General features: G+C 34.1%; 2 protein-coding genes across 4 annotated transcripts; one reads left to right on the forward strand and one right to left on the reverse strand.

The window, feature by feature from the left end:
• On the forward strand, positions 1-6,382 carry LOC126680547 (phosphatidylinositol/phosphatidylcholine transfer protein SFH3). The gene is made up of 15 exons (XM_050375684.2): positions 1-91; positions 369-431; positions 985-1,246; positions 1,729-1,828; positions 2,849-3,115; positions 3,863-3,940; positions 4,026-4,127; positions 4,246-4,295; positions 4,391-4,490; positions 4,577-4,660; positions 4,756-4,827; positions 4,899-5,022; positions 5,241-5,623; positions 5,941-6,012; positions 6,113-6,382. The coding sequence occupies exons 2-15, from the start codon at positions 380-382 to the stop codon at positions 6,125-6,127; spliced, it is 1,761 nt and encodes a 586-aa protein (XP_050231641.1). The 5' UTR covers positions 1-91; positions 369-379; the 3' UTR covers positions 6,128-6,382.
• A 100-nt stretch (positions 6,383-6,482) lies between these two features.
• LOC126680546 (phosphatidylinositol/phosphatidylcholine transfer protein SFH8-like) lies at positions 6,483-13,696 on the reverse strand. Of its 3 annotated transcripts, XM_050375682.2 has the most exons (16): positions 13,613-13,696; positions 13,383-13,443; positions 13,230-13,287; positions 12,732-13,035; positions 12,370-12,469; positions 12,011-12,277; positions 11,846-11,923; positions 11,638-11,739; positions 11,470-11,519; positions 11,204-11,303; positions 11,019-11,114; positions 10,802-10,915; positions 9,698-9,830; positions 9,100-9,500; positions 8,479-8,553; positions 6,483-6,730 (listed from the first exon to the last, which is right to left on the reverse strand). In XM_050375682.2, exons 3-16 carry the CDS (start codon positions 13,261-13,263, stop codon positions 6,710-6,712), a joined length of 1,875 nt encoding a protein of 624 aa, XP_050231639.1. In that variant the 5' UTR covers positions 13,264-13,287; positions 13,383-13,443; positions 13,613-13,696; the 3' UTR covers positions 6,483-6,709. The 3 variants fall into 3 exon arrangements, with proteins under 3 accessions (XP_050231639.1, XP_050231640.1, XP_050231638.1); XM_050375683.2 differs by lacking the exon at positions 13,613-13,696 and having other exon boundaries at positions 6,483-6,727; positions 13,383-13,602; XM_050375681.2 differs by lacking the exon at positions 13,613-13,696 and having other exon boundaries at positions 13,383-13,602.
• Positions 13,697-14,633: the final 937 nt, after the last annotated feature.

Genomic DNA, 14,633 nt, shown 5'->3' on the forward strand with positions numbered 1-14,633 from the left:
TCTCCATTTTTGGAGCCGTTCTCTTAGGAGTCTCAAAATATCAACTTATATTCTTTTTTGCTCCTATGCTTTCTTTCATTCTTGCCAATTGGTAATCTCTCTTTTTTTATTTTCTTAATTTCTTTTGATAAATTCTTAATTTTTTTGTATTATTTTGAAAATTTAGCATGTCCCCTTTAGTAGAATTTGATTTTGTCTTATTGATTTGTGCATCAATTGTTACTTTGTTATAATTTTTAAGCTAATGTTTGTATTTTAGTTGCAATTTGATGTGCTTATAGTATTTGTTTAAATATTTCTAGAAGAGCAATATTCATATATATATGGTGCTTACAATTTTTGCTATCTCCAATTGAAAAACCTTTCAGAATTATCAATCATGGCGATGGCCGACACAATGACCGATCCGCTTGATAAACACATCAAAGCAGGTAACGATTTCATAGAATCCGCTTCATACAAAATCCTTCATGGACATCTATGTTGCACGAAAACTTGTTGAGTCTCATTTTTAAAATTACATTCGTTTTTTCAGAAATGTTTCTTAAACTCTAAAACTTTATAAGTTTATAGCCTATGCTTATTACGGTAGGGAATTGCCGACGGATATTCAAGTTTGTCGTTGACTTCCACCTTAAATAATGTAGCATATAAAGTGCCGCATTTACCGACGGATTTGTTGCTATAAACATCAGCAATTATTGACTCTAAATTGGCGTCTTATTTCCTGACTAAATACAATGGATCAACCCATCGCAAAATATTAAAACCTTTCTCCGTTAGTAGGCTATTGCTAAATCCGTCACTAACTCGACAATAGTGACGAATTTGTTCGTCGGTAAACCATCATTAAATCCGTCGCTAACTCGACAATAAGCGTCACATTTTTAGTCCGTCGGAAAATTCCGCTGCCGTTTTTTCGTTTCCGTGCAATGTAGCTCGATATTATGTCTTCCATAAACTCATATTGCTGGAATTACGCAGGTATGGAAAAATCTGAAATTGAGAACAACGAGGAAGAGAGGAAGACAAGGCTCGCGTCCTTAAAGAAAAAGGCGATCAATGCCTCGAACAAGTTCCGAAACTCCTTAACTAAGAAAGGACGCAGACACAGCAGAGTTATGTCTGTTTCAATTGAGGATGACATTAATGCTGAGGAAATGCAGGCCGTTGATGCATTTCGTCAAACTCTTATCCTTGATGAGCTTTTGCCTTCTAAACATGATGATCACCATATGATGCTCAGGTTATCTAATTTTGTTTTTCAGAATAATAAAATATCGTCGGGTTTGGATATTGCTCCCCCCGGAAAATGCTGAAAATGGGAAACGATAAAACGATAAAACGATGATTTTTCTAAGAATATGTTATAAATATAAAGTTTCAGAATTTAGCTTTTCGGTACACAACTTGTTCATGCAGGAAAAACCCGAATAGAAAATATTAAAACAAGAAATGGCAAAATAATATAGTTTTTAAAAATTAATTTACAAATATAAATTTTTGTAATTTTAAATATAATGTATGTAGGGACGGAACCAAACATATAACCTGAAGAGGCATCCGCCCCGCATTTTTTTTCTTACAAAAACACATTCCAACTTTTTTATCTTTTTAAAAAATATAGTTATTTTTATACCTTTCGTCTCTTCAAAAAAATTATGTGATTACGTCCTCCCATTTTTCAAGAATCTAGTTCCGCCCTGATTGTATGTAATGAATTTTCAGGTTTTTGAAGGCTAGGAAATTTGATGTTGAGAAAGCTAAACAAATGTGGTCTGATATGATCCAGTGGAGGACCGATTTTGGCACCGACATGGTTCTCGAGGTAAATAGCAAAAAAAAATTCGATGGTTAAAATCCTGAATGGTACTAAAATTTAATCCCATGTTTCAATTCGATACCAAAAGTATTAAAAAAATTAAATTCAAACCAGTTTGACAACATATTTCAATGATACATTTTCAGTAATTAAATTCGTTTCGCCTTTTCAATTAGACACAAAAGATTATAAGAGTTAAAGTTTGTAGTTTTAAACAAAAAAAATTCACAATTTGTTATATTTGAGTCTGTTTATACCATGGTTGTCAAACCCGAACCGGACCGGCCGGTTCGACCGGAAAACCTTCGAACCGGCCATATCAACGGTTCGGGTTGTACTAAAAACCCTTATAATCACAAACCCGCGGTTTTTTAATCGAATCGGCCAGATAACCGCTGAATTGGACCAATTAACCGGTCAAATAACCGGAAAACCCGGTCCGGTTCGGTCAATCACTTAAAAACCCAAGCCCTTATTAAAAAAAATAAGGAATTTAAATGTCATTGGCATTGCTGGGATTTGAGCCTTGGTTTTTTAATATTTTTAGTGGAAGCATTCAATACCACCAAGCTAACTTACTATTTATGTCTATGTTTCTTATTATATAATATATATATGATTATTAATAGTTATAATTTTTTATTTTTTTATTTTTATAATACGGGTTTAATTCCGGTTGAACCCCGGTTGAATCTCGGTTGAACTTTTAACCCTTGACCCTCTTATCTCACCGGTTTTATCACCGGGCCGGGTTTGACAACCATGGTTTATACTGTAATATGACGTCAATTTTGACGATCAAATGTGTAAATTGACCTAAAATTGACAAGTTATGAATATTTTTGCCATAAATTTGAACCTTTTTAATCGTTCATTCATGAAATTACCATTTTCTGAAAATAAAAACTTTGGTATATTTTAATACAAATTGGAGTTTTAGTACCAAACTAAAATATATCAGAGATTTGGTACCCTATATAGCTTGATGTTTAACATAATTTTTGAACTTCCATTTTTTTTCTTCAGGATTTCGAGTTCGAGGAATTAGATGAAGTGTTGAAATACTATCCACAAGGATACCATGGCGTCGACAAGGAAGGACGACCAGTTTACATCGAAAAACTGGGCGAAGTTGATGCAACCAAGCTGATGCAAGTTACGACATTGGACCGATACGTGAAGTACCATGTCCGAGAGTTCGAAAAAACCTTTGCTTATAAGTTCCCAGCTTGTTCTGTTGCAGCTAAGAAGCACATTAACCAGAGCACCACTATTTTGGATGTGCAAGGAGTGGTATGTTTCTTCAAATCTATAGTTGTGATCAGGAGTGTGTAAAAACCGAATCAAATTAATAATCTAACTAGACTAGACCGATAAATTTGTTTGGTTTGTTTGATATTATAAAAGGTTTAATGTTTTGGTTAGGTTAGGTTCGGTTTGATTTGATATTATAGAAATGCATGATGACTTAAAAACACAAAAATTTAAGGACGCAGTCCTAACTAAACTTTTTAAAAATGTTCATGTTTATGCATTTTTAGCTTTCAATTATAGCAATTTCTCAAACTACATTGAAAAGAACATGAATTTCGCCACCTAAAGGACTTTCGGGTGGCAGAAATAATAATCAAATTTAAAAAATGGCTAAAATTAAAAGCTAAAAATGCAAAATTTACTAAACGCAACAATTTTGAAAGATTTGGTTAGAGTTGACCGTATCCGTGCAAGTTTAGTTTTTTAATCATTAAGCCTTATAAAAGAAAAATTAAGTTTCTGGTTTTCATCTTGAAATATTTAATAAATTTATAAATGCAGTTCCATTTGATCTAAGATAGGTTCAAAAATTTTGATTCAGTTCGAACAGAATGCGTATTTCCTATATTGCACGGAAACTTGTCCATTCCAACAATTTGGCATTTTATTTCCAAAATTCTATATTTAAACTATTATAAAAATGTCTTAAATGACTATTCTTAGTTTCAGCATTTCTATTTTTATTTTCCTGAAACATTTGAGCACTAATCTATTTGTGTGATATAGGGTCTCAAGCAATTCACTAAAACTGCAAGGGAACTCATTACTCGTATTCAAAAGATTGATGGTGACAATTACCCTGAGGTAAATTTACAATCTCATTCCAATTTTTCATCTTTGAATTCTTGCTTTTAATGAATTAACGGTTTAGTTTTTCCGTCCATTGCAGACACTGAACCGCATGTTCATCATCAATGGTGGAGCTGGATTCAGGCTTTTATGGAATACAGTTAAAGGGTTCCTTGACCCTAAGACTGCTTCTAAAATCCATGTCAGTATTTCGTTTACCGAAAAGTACTTATATAGACTTTGTCTACCATGTCATCTGTCTGAAAATGAACATATAGGTACGGGGTCTAATTATATTAAACGGTTCTTCTTTCTGTCAGGTCCTTGGTAACAAATACCAGAGCAAGCTGCTTGAAATTATTGATCCTAGGTGAGTTAAATTTTTGATTACATGAAACTTCAGAGTTTGTCCTGAAAATTTCTCTGTTAAACCGTGTACGTTTTCTTTACGTGTACTGCAACCAGTGAGCTGCCAGAGTTTCTCGGTGGTGCTTGTAACTGTGCAGACAAGGGCGGATGCATGAGGTCCGATAAGGGACCATGGAATGATCAAGAAATAATGAAGGTAGTACTTATGATCTTATTTGGTAATTCCAATTCCTTTCATTTATACGGAACCTTATCGGAATTTTTCTGTTCTGATGATCTCAGGTGGTTCATAATGGCGGAGCCACATGTCGCAGGAAAACTCTGTCAGGAATTGAGGAGAAGATGGTAGTTTCTGAATATGACAAGGTATGCAAAATAGTACTATTCTTTTTCTGATACTTCAGTTATCATTCGCTCTCAACTCGCTCAACCAATAAAATTCTGGATGCACAATTTTGCAGGGATGTGATTCTTTTACTAAGGAATCAGATGTTGATATTGATCATCCGAAGCTATCTCCTTATCCTGAAGATGTAAGCTCTGCGAAATTCTATATTACATCTCCAATCCATATTATTTACATTCCTCTTCGTTTTATCCGCAGTATCCCATCAGGAACAAGACCAAGATTGTCAACAGCTTTGACAAAGTCATTCCAATGATTGACAAGTCAGTAGACGCTGCCTGGCCATCTCCGATGAAGAGTCATGGATATGGCATGGCTCAAGGTATGCATGTTATTTAGGCGGATTCATATAGACGCCTTTCCTCGAAGAAAATACAGTACAAACTGCCTGAAAATTTACACTCGGGCTTGATTCTCAATTATTTTAGGAGCTCGGAGCTCGAGCCCCTAAAATTAAACTCGATCAAATTCAAGTCGAACAAAGCTCGAATTTGACAGGCTTTCGAAATCAAAGCTTATGTATCTTCTGCAATTATGCAGATATGTTCCCAATGGATGGTGGTTGCAAATCTGAAGCAATCAACAATCCGCTCATCAGCGGACTTTTGGCATTTGTGATGGGAATAGTGACTATGGTTCGGATGACACGAAACATGCCTCGTAAACTTACTGAAGCTGCTATATATGGCGGTCAGGTTTACTATGATGATCCAATGGGGAAAGGGCATCATCACACATTGCCAGAATCTTCAATCTCCACTTCTGACTACAAGAACATGATGATGCGCATGGCAGCCATGGAAGAGAAGTTGAATTTCCTTGCCACAAAAGCTGAAGTCATGCCACCTGAGAAAGAGGAAATGCTGAATGCTGCCGTAAGGCGTGCTGACGTTCTCGAGCAAGAGCTGGCTGCTACTAAGAAGGTAAATATTACACCCTTCATCCGTAAAGATAGAAAAAGTTACTACAATTTTTCATGAAGTAGGATTATAATACCCTTTTAATTTTTAAATTGAATTATTATGAAGTAATGACTTAAAAAAACAAAGCCATTATATTTAATGCATATGATAAGACTATAACAGTAGTTTATTAGTTTTATCAATAACTAACACTTCAAATAGTCTCTTTTTCTATCTTTATGGGATAATAAAAGTAATAACTTTTTCTATCTTTACGGGATAGAGTTAACAATGTTATACGAGCTAATGAGTTCTTGCATTTTCTTATTATTGTGCAGGCACTTGATGATGCAGTTGTTAAACAGCAGGAGCTCCTGGAGTACATTGATAAGAAAAAGAAAAAGAAGAAGGTAATACATTAATTTATACAAAGTGAGGGACTAAATTAAGTTTTGTTTTTATCAATTAGGCCCTGATGGAATTTTTTTTTCTTTTGTTTTTGCATTTCAGTTTTTTGGATTCTGACAACAGAATTCATAAAGCTTAGAGAGGTGAAAAGTGGTGCTTGATCTGCGGGATTCAAATATTAACTTGATAATTTACTAATACTGGGGATTATAGAAACTTTTTTGCCCTATATTTGTTGTAATTTTCAAATTGTTTTTGGCTTTGTACAATATATATCACTGTGAAAGTGTTTTTACTTGTTCACAATTGTCTAAATTGGAATGACAATTGACTTTAGTATAATCTAAATTAAATTATCCTATTTTGTTTTTATACTTTTCCACATTTTGTAGTAACTTTTAAAAAGATTACGATGAACATGAAACGACATGCCGTAATTCAAAAAAAAATTGTGGGCAGAAAAGGCACTAGATTGAACAAACAAAGCCGAAAAATAAAATGAGATTTCAGAGTAATAGTTATACAATAATTTTCTTACAAGTCCATGCATCCCTGTGTAATCATCGACAGAAACTCACATCAGTTAAAGAGCGTAATCCTCGGTACAATCAACATCGGGCATGTATGTTAAAACACACATTATATTCAAAATGATAATTTTAGCGCCGGTCAAGAAGTTGCCGTCTCTCGCAAAACATCTTACCAGCAGAACTTTTTCTGCTATGCACGGAGACAAAAAAATAGAAGTATCAGTCATATATGTTACTAAAGTAAACCTACTATAAGGCTATATTTGGTTCACCGTAAACTACGTTATGCGGAAACTTTTCAATTTCTACATTTTGACGTTTAGATTCTCTTTCTGCAAATGGGCTATTAATCAGCTATGGCACTCCAACTTAAGGTCCCCTATCACCAAACCCCCTGAACTTTCAAATCGGCCGCTAAACCCCCTAAACTTTACTTAATGATCAACTAAACCCCTTTTAGTCCAAAACCGCCCTAAGCCCCATATTTTCTCAAAAATGCCCAAAATGCCCCTAGAAAAACTAAGCCAACCCAATCCAACCAAGTCTAAAGTCACCCACCCAATTAAATCAAACATAATCCAACCAAATCATTAAATCACCAACCCACCCAAATCCAAACTCACCCACTCAACCAAATCAAAAAAATCCAACCAAAAATTAAATAAATTATTAATTTTTTTTACACATATTAAATAACTTTTTTAATAATAAATTATTAAATCCATCCAATGAAAAATTAAATAAAATATCATTTTCTATATCACATATTAATTTTTTTTTTTTAATAATAAAAATTTTAATCGGAAAAGACGAACGGGTAAACCGTTCGTCTTCTCCGGCAGTCCACCGGAGTGGACAGCCCCACCCACGAAGGTGGGTCTGTGATGAACAGACCCACCGTCGTGGTGGGTGTGTCACTGAACAGACCCACCACGACGGTGGGTCTGTTCTTGAAGAACAGACCCACCTCGTGGTGGGTCTGTTCCGTTTGGAACAGATCCACCACGAGGTGGATCTGTTCCGTTTGGAACAGACCCACCACGAAGGTGGATCTGTAAACGGAACAGATCCACCATGAAGGTGGATCTGTTCTTGAAGAACAGATCCACCTTCGTGGTGGATCTGTTCCAAACAGAACAGACCCACCACGAAGGTGGGTCTGTTCTTGACAGACCCACCGCCGTGGTGGGTCTGTCCATTCCGGTGAACAGACCCACCGGTGGTCTGTTCACCGGATTAATAAATTTTAAATTTAAAAAAAAATCGAATTTTTTTTGTTAGTGGATGGGTAACGGTGGTTGGAAATTGTTGGTGGCGGCGGATAGCGCGTTCCGATGGAGTGGTATTTAATTGGATGCATTGCTCATTTTGGTTTGATTTGGTTGATTAAAAGGGTTATATTTAATTTGGTTGGATAAGTGGTTTTAGCCTTGATTAAATTGGGTGGGTTGGTTTGTTGGTTGAATGAATGGATTATCTTTAATTTGGTTGGATAAGTGATTTTAGGTTTGGTTAGATTGGGGTTGTCAGGTTTGTTTGTATTTTCTTATTGATCTGAAGGGTATTTTGGTCTATTTGGACTAAAAGGGGTTTAGTTGATCATTAAATAAACTTTAGGGGGTTTAGCGGCCGATTTGAAAGTTCAGGGGGTTTGGTGATAGGGGACCTTAAGTTGGAGTGCCATAGTTGATTAATAGCCCTGCAAATGCTTGAAACTTCAAACATCTATATTTATAACCTATTCTTTTAAAAAAAATGTGATTTAGTTGTTTCACATATTGGCATTTCCCGTTTTATCGTTTCTGTTTCCGTACTACATAGACCATAAGGAATGTAATCATTTACATAATTGCGATATAATTATATAAGTGATTACATTATGTTATTTTACGGTGAACGAAACATGGCCTAAATGTAAATACAAGAGAATTTACATACCCGGAACCTGGCTTCTTCTTGAGCGTCTATGTAAGCAAGCAAGTCTTCTTGCTTCATTAAAGCTTCATGAAGTGACTGTTCAGGAAGAACAAGTGATCATAAACATTAAGAATAACCACAAATAGAAAAGATATTCCTATTATGCAACAGAGTAAAATAATATGATGACAACACAGCTAAACATCAACCAATAATAATAATAATTTCTAAATTTCTATTAATATTGCTAGAAGTAGAAAGCTGTGGTTGATAATCCAGTAGGATTTTTATAACATTCTGGATAAAATTGGTCTTCAAGAACGAATTTGTCCTAAAAATGTAAAAGTAAGGTACTATCAGGTATGCGATTAAGATCATGAAGACAAGTATACCACCGGATAATAATAAAATGTCAGCTTCCAAGACATTAAGCCGGGGCAAAATTAACTAGATAAAACAAAAAATGCCTAAAGGTTCCTTTAAAAAAATCTCAGGTCCAAGATGAAGCACAAATCAATTTGCAATTAGCACTATCATTTTTAAATTTAATTTTAAAAAAAAAACATTATGAAATACTTCAAATAAACTTGTAAACAACTTAAATACAAGTTGCAGCAAAATGCAGTACAGCAGAAACAATACCTTCTTAGTAGCAATTAGCTCAGCTTCAAGAGCATCCACGCGACAAACAGCAGCATTCAGTAATTCCTCTTTCTCGTAAGGCATTTCTGATGGCTTGGCTTTAAGTGTATCAACTTTCTCCTCAAGCTCACCGAGCCTTTTGATTACAGAGGACAAAAGAACTGCCTCTGTAAAAGCAGCTGTTGGTGAAGGAGGAGAAAACTCTTCTTTTGTTGCATTAGAAGTAAGCGCAGGTAAACTTTGATTAGAATCAGATGATGTTTGGGGAAGCCTCTTAGTTAAACGAAACACCATTGTATGGAGAAGAGTGAAAAGGGTCATAAAGAAAGCCATAACTGCAACCAAAATTCTAGCATGAATTCTTTCTGGAGTCTTTTGATTGCTGGGAAGAGTAAGTGTTGCTGCATTAAGAAATCCAATCAATCAGGTTAAAGAAGTAAAATCAAGCTCGAAAGTTGTATAGGGCTCCATGGAGCCATAGACGTTAATAATAGTAGTATTGACTATCACTAGAACAACAATTGTTCTAGAATGTCCTGATTCTCAAGCAAATATAGGCAATATTGGCAGTAATACAGGAATTTAAACAAATACGGACCCTTAGAAACAGATGGCCTCTGAGCCGATGATTGCTTTTTCCATCCAGAATCAACAGCTTTGTCAACCATCGGAACGTATTCATCATACCCTGAGAAGTTAGCAGCATAGCTTCCCTTACCAACTACTTTAGCCTGCAACAAGGGAAAAAAAACACACGCAAGAAAATGAACAACTTCCATCAAAAATGTAAAACATAAAAATACTCAAAACAGCACAAAATTGGTCAGTTAAATACTAGCTTTCAAGTATTTATTTTAGGCCTAATCACTCAAAAACCCCTCACCTTTAAACTTTTTTTCAATTCCACCCCGACGTTGAAAATTTGTCAATTTTACCCACTTTTGAATTTTCCGTTTTCAATTGTACCCCAATATTTTAATTTTTGTTAATTGTTTTACTTAAATGATGAAATCATTCAATTAATTAAGTCTAAACATGAAATTAAATTCTTTTTTATTTAAAAAAGTACAAATAAGTCCTTTATTTTTAAAAACTAACTAAAAATCATAATCAAATTAACACTAGTTTAAATTCTTAATTAATTTAACTAAATTTAAATAAATTTTAAAAATATACAATTAATATATGCGAGACATGGAGAATGTTTTAAACAAATTTCCAAACGCAAAAGACGTTAATTTAATTTTTCAGGGTACAATTGAAACACAAAAATGCAAAATAGGGTAAAATTGACAATTTTTCAACGTCAGGGTATGATTGAAAAGGGGCTAAAAGGTCGGGGTTTTTTAAGACATTAGGCCTTTAATTTAAAGGGAACTTCTGAATATTGCTACAACCACCAAAACTCATTATATTTTGTCAGTTCGAACTGGCACAAAAAGAATGTCAAAAAGAAGATGCAGCTGCTATTTGCAAAATAATTAAATAATGTGCATATGAAAATCTACCGTGAATTTTTCTCCTATTGGTTTGATTAAAATATGATATATTAAGGGGCAGAACTGGAGGTTTCAGCCTTTCCGGAACACCTTACTGTTTGATACTTCAAATTACTTGTGCAAATAAATTTTGAAGTGCAGTGGCACAAACTGGATTCATAACATATTTAGCTTGCTAACAAATTAAAACACCATAAACATACTTCTTCGCGGACGGGAGTAAGCCTAAGATGTGAATAACTCCTGAGTGCTTTAGGAGAGGCAATATCTTCAGCTTCAGATCCAGACTCAGCAGTGGATGTATCACTACCTTTGATCTGCATTAAAATATTCAAACATAACAAGTATATTATAAGTAATATTCAAACAGTGAAAATGTCCATGTCCATATAAAACTCATGTATATTAAGCAGGTTTTACCATGGGGTAATGCGGCTTTGCATAGATAACCTTGCCCTCACTGTTTAGAACTTTTACAATCTGCCTGGTACCTCTTGCTTCACCATTAAGTACCATCTTGACAAAACAAAAATGCAACAAGCTTACTAATTTTAAATTTCAAGTTAAAATATGAGACATCATTTTATGACATATACATCACGAACCTTCAAAATTTCTGTATTTTTCCACGGTCCCTTATCCGACCTAAGGCAACCCCCCTGATCTGCACACGTACAGGTTCCACCAAGAAAATCAGGCAACTCACTGCATGAAGCACAAAATTGCTGTAATTTCTGATGACAATAATAGACTCAAATAGGTACAAAGTATGTCCACTGGAAGGGAGACGGTAAATATAGACTTGACGATGTAAGAAACAGATGAATTCAGATAACAACATAAAACATGTACGATATCAGCCCCTTTTTACCTGGCATCAATTATCTCAAGCAGTTTGCCTTGATACTTGTTTCCAAGAACCTAAAATGCATTGCAAAATAGTTTAAAGTTAAGAAGTAACCAATAAACAGATATAAGAGATGCGTCCAATTGAGAAGACAAAGAGATAGAGATAGATAGATAGAGATAAATTACATACATGAATCTTTGAGGTGGTTTTTGGATCTAGAAAAGTCTTTACAGTATTCCACAGCAGCCTAAATCCAGGACCAGCATTGATGATGAACATTTGGTGGAGTGTCTGCATTGATTAAAGAAGCACACAAATTCATCTAATGAATATCCATAGCAGAATGCGTGCACTACTTTTCAAGAATTAAGTGGACCAGGTAAAATAAGATTCAAACCTCAGGGTAATTATCACCATCAACCTTCTGGAGCCGCATAATGAGATCACGTGCATTCTTGGTGAAGTTCTTAAGACCCTAAAAAACAAGCAATCAAATAGAAGAATGAATAATCATACATGGTGAAAATCCAAACACAGTTCTGCAAGGTTACATGCTACATACCACACCCTGAACATCTAAAATCGTTGTGCTCGAGTCTATATGCCTCTTTGCAGCAATGGTACAAGCTGGGAACTTTATTTGAAAGCTTTTCTCAAACTCCCTCACATGATATTTTACATAGCGATCCATAGTTGTGACATGCATAAGTTTGTACGGATCAACTTTTCCCAATCTTTCAATGTAAACAGGTCTGCCATCTTTATCAACACCATGATTACCATGGGGATAATAGTTCAATACTTCACTTAACTCTTTAAATTCAAAATCCTGATAATGCAAGGACAGCATACAATATGAAATGAGCTATGAAAAAAGATCAAGGTCTACAGAAACTTCAAGGAAACTTTAAAATGTAGTACCTCAATAATAGTATCAGTACCAAATTCCTTCCTCCATTGAAGCATTTCAGCCCACATGTGCTTTGCTTTTTCAATGTCAAACTTCCTTGCTTTCAAGAACCTGGGAGATGGAAAGGACTTAATATGTAACTATTTTATTACAATAAGAAGAAAAGAGTTCTATGTAACCTAATTAAAATGAATGTAATGATGAGGCATTAATGTTTATGATGAAATACTATTCAAAGACTGCTGGTATTAACTTAAATCTTTGCTTAGATTAGATAATAAAGGCAATAATTTCAAACAATCTCAGCTACACCTTATGCAAACAAATACAGTAAAACAGAAGTTACAACACATCAGGTTTGAAGTTACCACACCTCAACATCATATGATAATCATCATGCCTATGAGGCAGTAATTCATCCATGATCAATGCCTGTCGAAATTCATCAACAGCTTGAAGTTCCCCAACATCGCGAACATCCTCAATCGAAACAGAGCTGACTCTACCATCACTCTTTCTTCTACTACTCTTTTTCTTCAAAGAATGCTTAAATTTAGTGGAAGCATTGATCGCCTTCTTCTTCAACGAACCAATTCTCGTTCGCCTCTCATCCTCCGAGTTCTCAAAATCAGATTTCCTCTCTCTTCTCTCATCACTACCCGAAAATCCCTCAAAACCTACAAACAACCACATCAAATATCAAAACACATCACATGTTCATACAGCTTATCATACATTACACTAAAATTAAGTAAAAACTGATCTCAACAGCTACAGTAAAACCCTAACTCTCCAAAAAAACAACGGATCAACTACGAAAACAAAATACAGTGTAAAATTACAAGTAAAATTAGTTAACTAAAGAACTTACAAGGTCTAGCAAACCGATCCAGTGGTCCAGACATTATATCACTCTGATTATCAGCTCTCTACAAAAAAATTAATCAATCAACTAAACAAATACAATACAGAGACTATATAATCACTTAAAAACCCTAAAAACTTCGATTTCGAGAGAATTTACCTGACGAGGAGATATTTTACAGTGAGCGCGGATCACGAGGGAGATCAGACGGTCATAAATGCTGCAAAAGATTAATGTGGATACTGTAACGGATAATTTAACTGAAATTTGAACGATAATAAATAATAACTGAGAAATAAATTAGAATCGCCGGCGAAACGACGGCGGAATGGAAGCGTTTTTAGAGAGAGAGAGACGGGAAAAAGAGGGAGTAGTTTATAGTTGGAGACCTAATTATGGCCGAATTCCACGTGGCGTACGGAGAGACAAGGTTGTATTATTGTAAAATGAATTTGCCGGCGAGTGATGAATTAGTATTAAATGGTTTGCTATTTGCTAATGATTGTGATTAAGGACAATTGTCGATTTTTAGTTAATAGTGAGATTTTATTTATTAATTCTGCCACTTTTATTGTTTTTTGATCAGATTCATCCAATTCTTTTAATGATGGCAGTAATTTTGGATTTTGCAAGGGATATTGCGTCTCTCTTTCATCGACTTAAGTGACAATTCATCCTTTCAATTTATAAACAGTATGCAATTAATAAATAAATAAATTTTATTGATAAATTAGTTATAAATTTATTAATTATGAATAATTAATTTCATTTTGACAATTTGTCCTCTCAACTTGAAAGCTAATTATTTTCTAAATTCAATTTATTCCCTTCAACTTGTAAACTAATTTGTCAAAATGGAATTATTTGCCCATAATTATTAAATTCATGACTAATTTATCCACAAAATTAATTTATATATTAATTGTCTTTTCTTACAACTACAAGTTGAAGAGACAAATTGCCACTTAAATCCTCTTTCATCACTCCACGTGTGATTTGTACAATGTGATTTGCAAGTAAATCATTTTCAAAAAATATTATATGTGTTAGTTTACTTTATTTTTTAAAATTAAGACAGTATTGAAAGTTTCAATTATAACATTATAAATTTAACAAACATACCACAACAATATTTTATAATAATACGTCTTCCGTCTAGGGTAAATTATAATTTTTTTAGTTTATATTAAATTTTATCTGACTAGTCCAAACTAACTTTCATCTAATTTCTTTAAATTCTACTTCAGTTTTTTGAAAATTTTAAAAAGAACTAAAAATATTTAAAAAGCTCTAATAATAGCCTACTACAAACTTAAAATGGTTTCGCATTGTCCCGTCTCATTTGAGGACGTATTTTATTTTTATTTGTTCCACTTTAAAAGCCCAATTCATTTTTTTATGTTAGTTTAT

Source organism: Mercurialis annua, linkage group LG5 (genome assembly GCF_937616625.2).
Source record: "Mercurialis annua linkage group LG5, ddMerAnnu1.2, whole genome shotgun sequence".
Lineage (NCBI taxonomy): Eukaryota > Viridiplantae > Streptophyta > Magnoliopsida > Malpighiales > Euphorbiaceae > Mercurialis > Mercurialis annua.

Excerpts from the sequence above, each read along its gene's own strand:
- LOC126680547 (XM_050375684.2), top strand. The coding sequence starts at position 380 with ATGGCGATGGCCGACACAATGACCGATCCGCTTGATAAACACATCAAA. Across the intron at positions 432-984 it reads TGATAAACACATCAAAGCAG|GTATGGAAAAATCTGAAATT; the intron begins GTAACGATTTCA and ends GGAATTACGCAG. Across the intron at positions 1,247-1,728 it reads GATCACCATATGATGCTCAG|GTTTTTGAAGGCTAGGAAAT; the intron begins GTTATCTAATTT and ends ATGAATTTTCAG.
- LOC126680546 (XM_050375682.2), bottom strand. The coding sequence starts at position 13,263 with ATGTCTGGACCACTGGATCGGTTTGCTAGACCTT. Across the intron at positions 12,470-12,731 it reads GATTATCATATGATGTTGAG|GTTCTTGAAAGCAAGGAAGT; the intron begins GTGTGGTAACTT and ends TCCATCTCCCAG. Across the intron at positions 11,304-11,469 it reads CTTGAGATAATTGATGCCAG|TGAGTTGCCTGATTTTCTTG; the intron begins GTAAAAAGGGGC and ends TGCTTCATGCAG.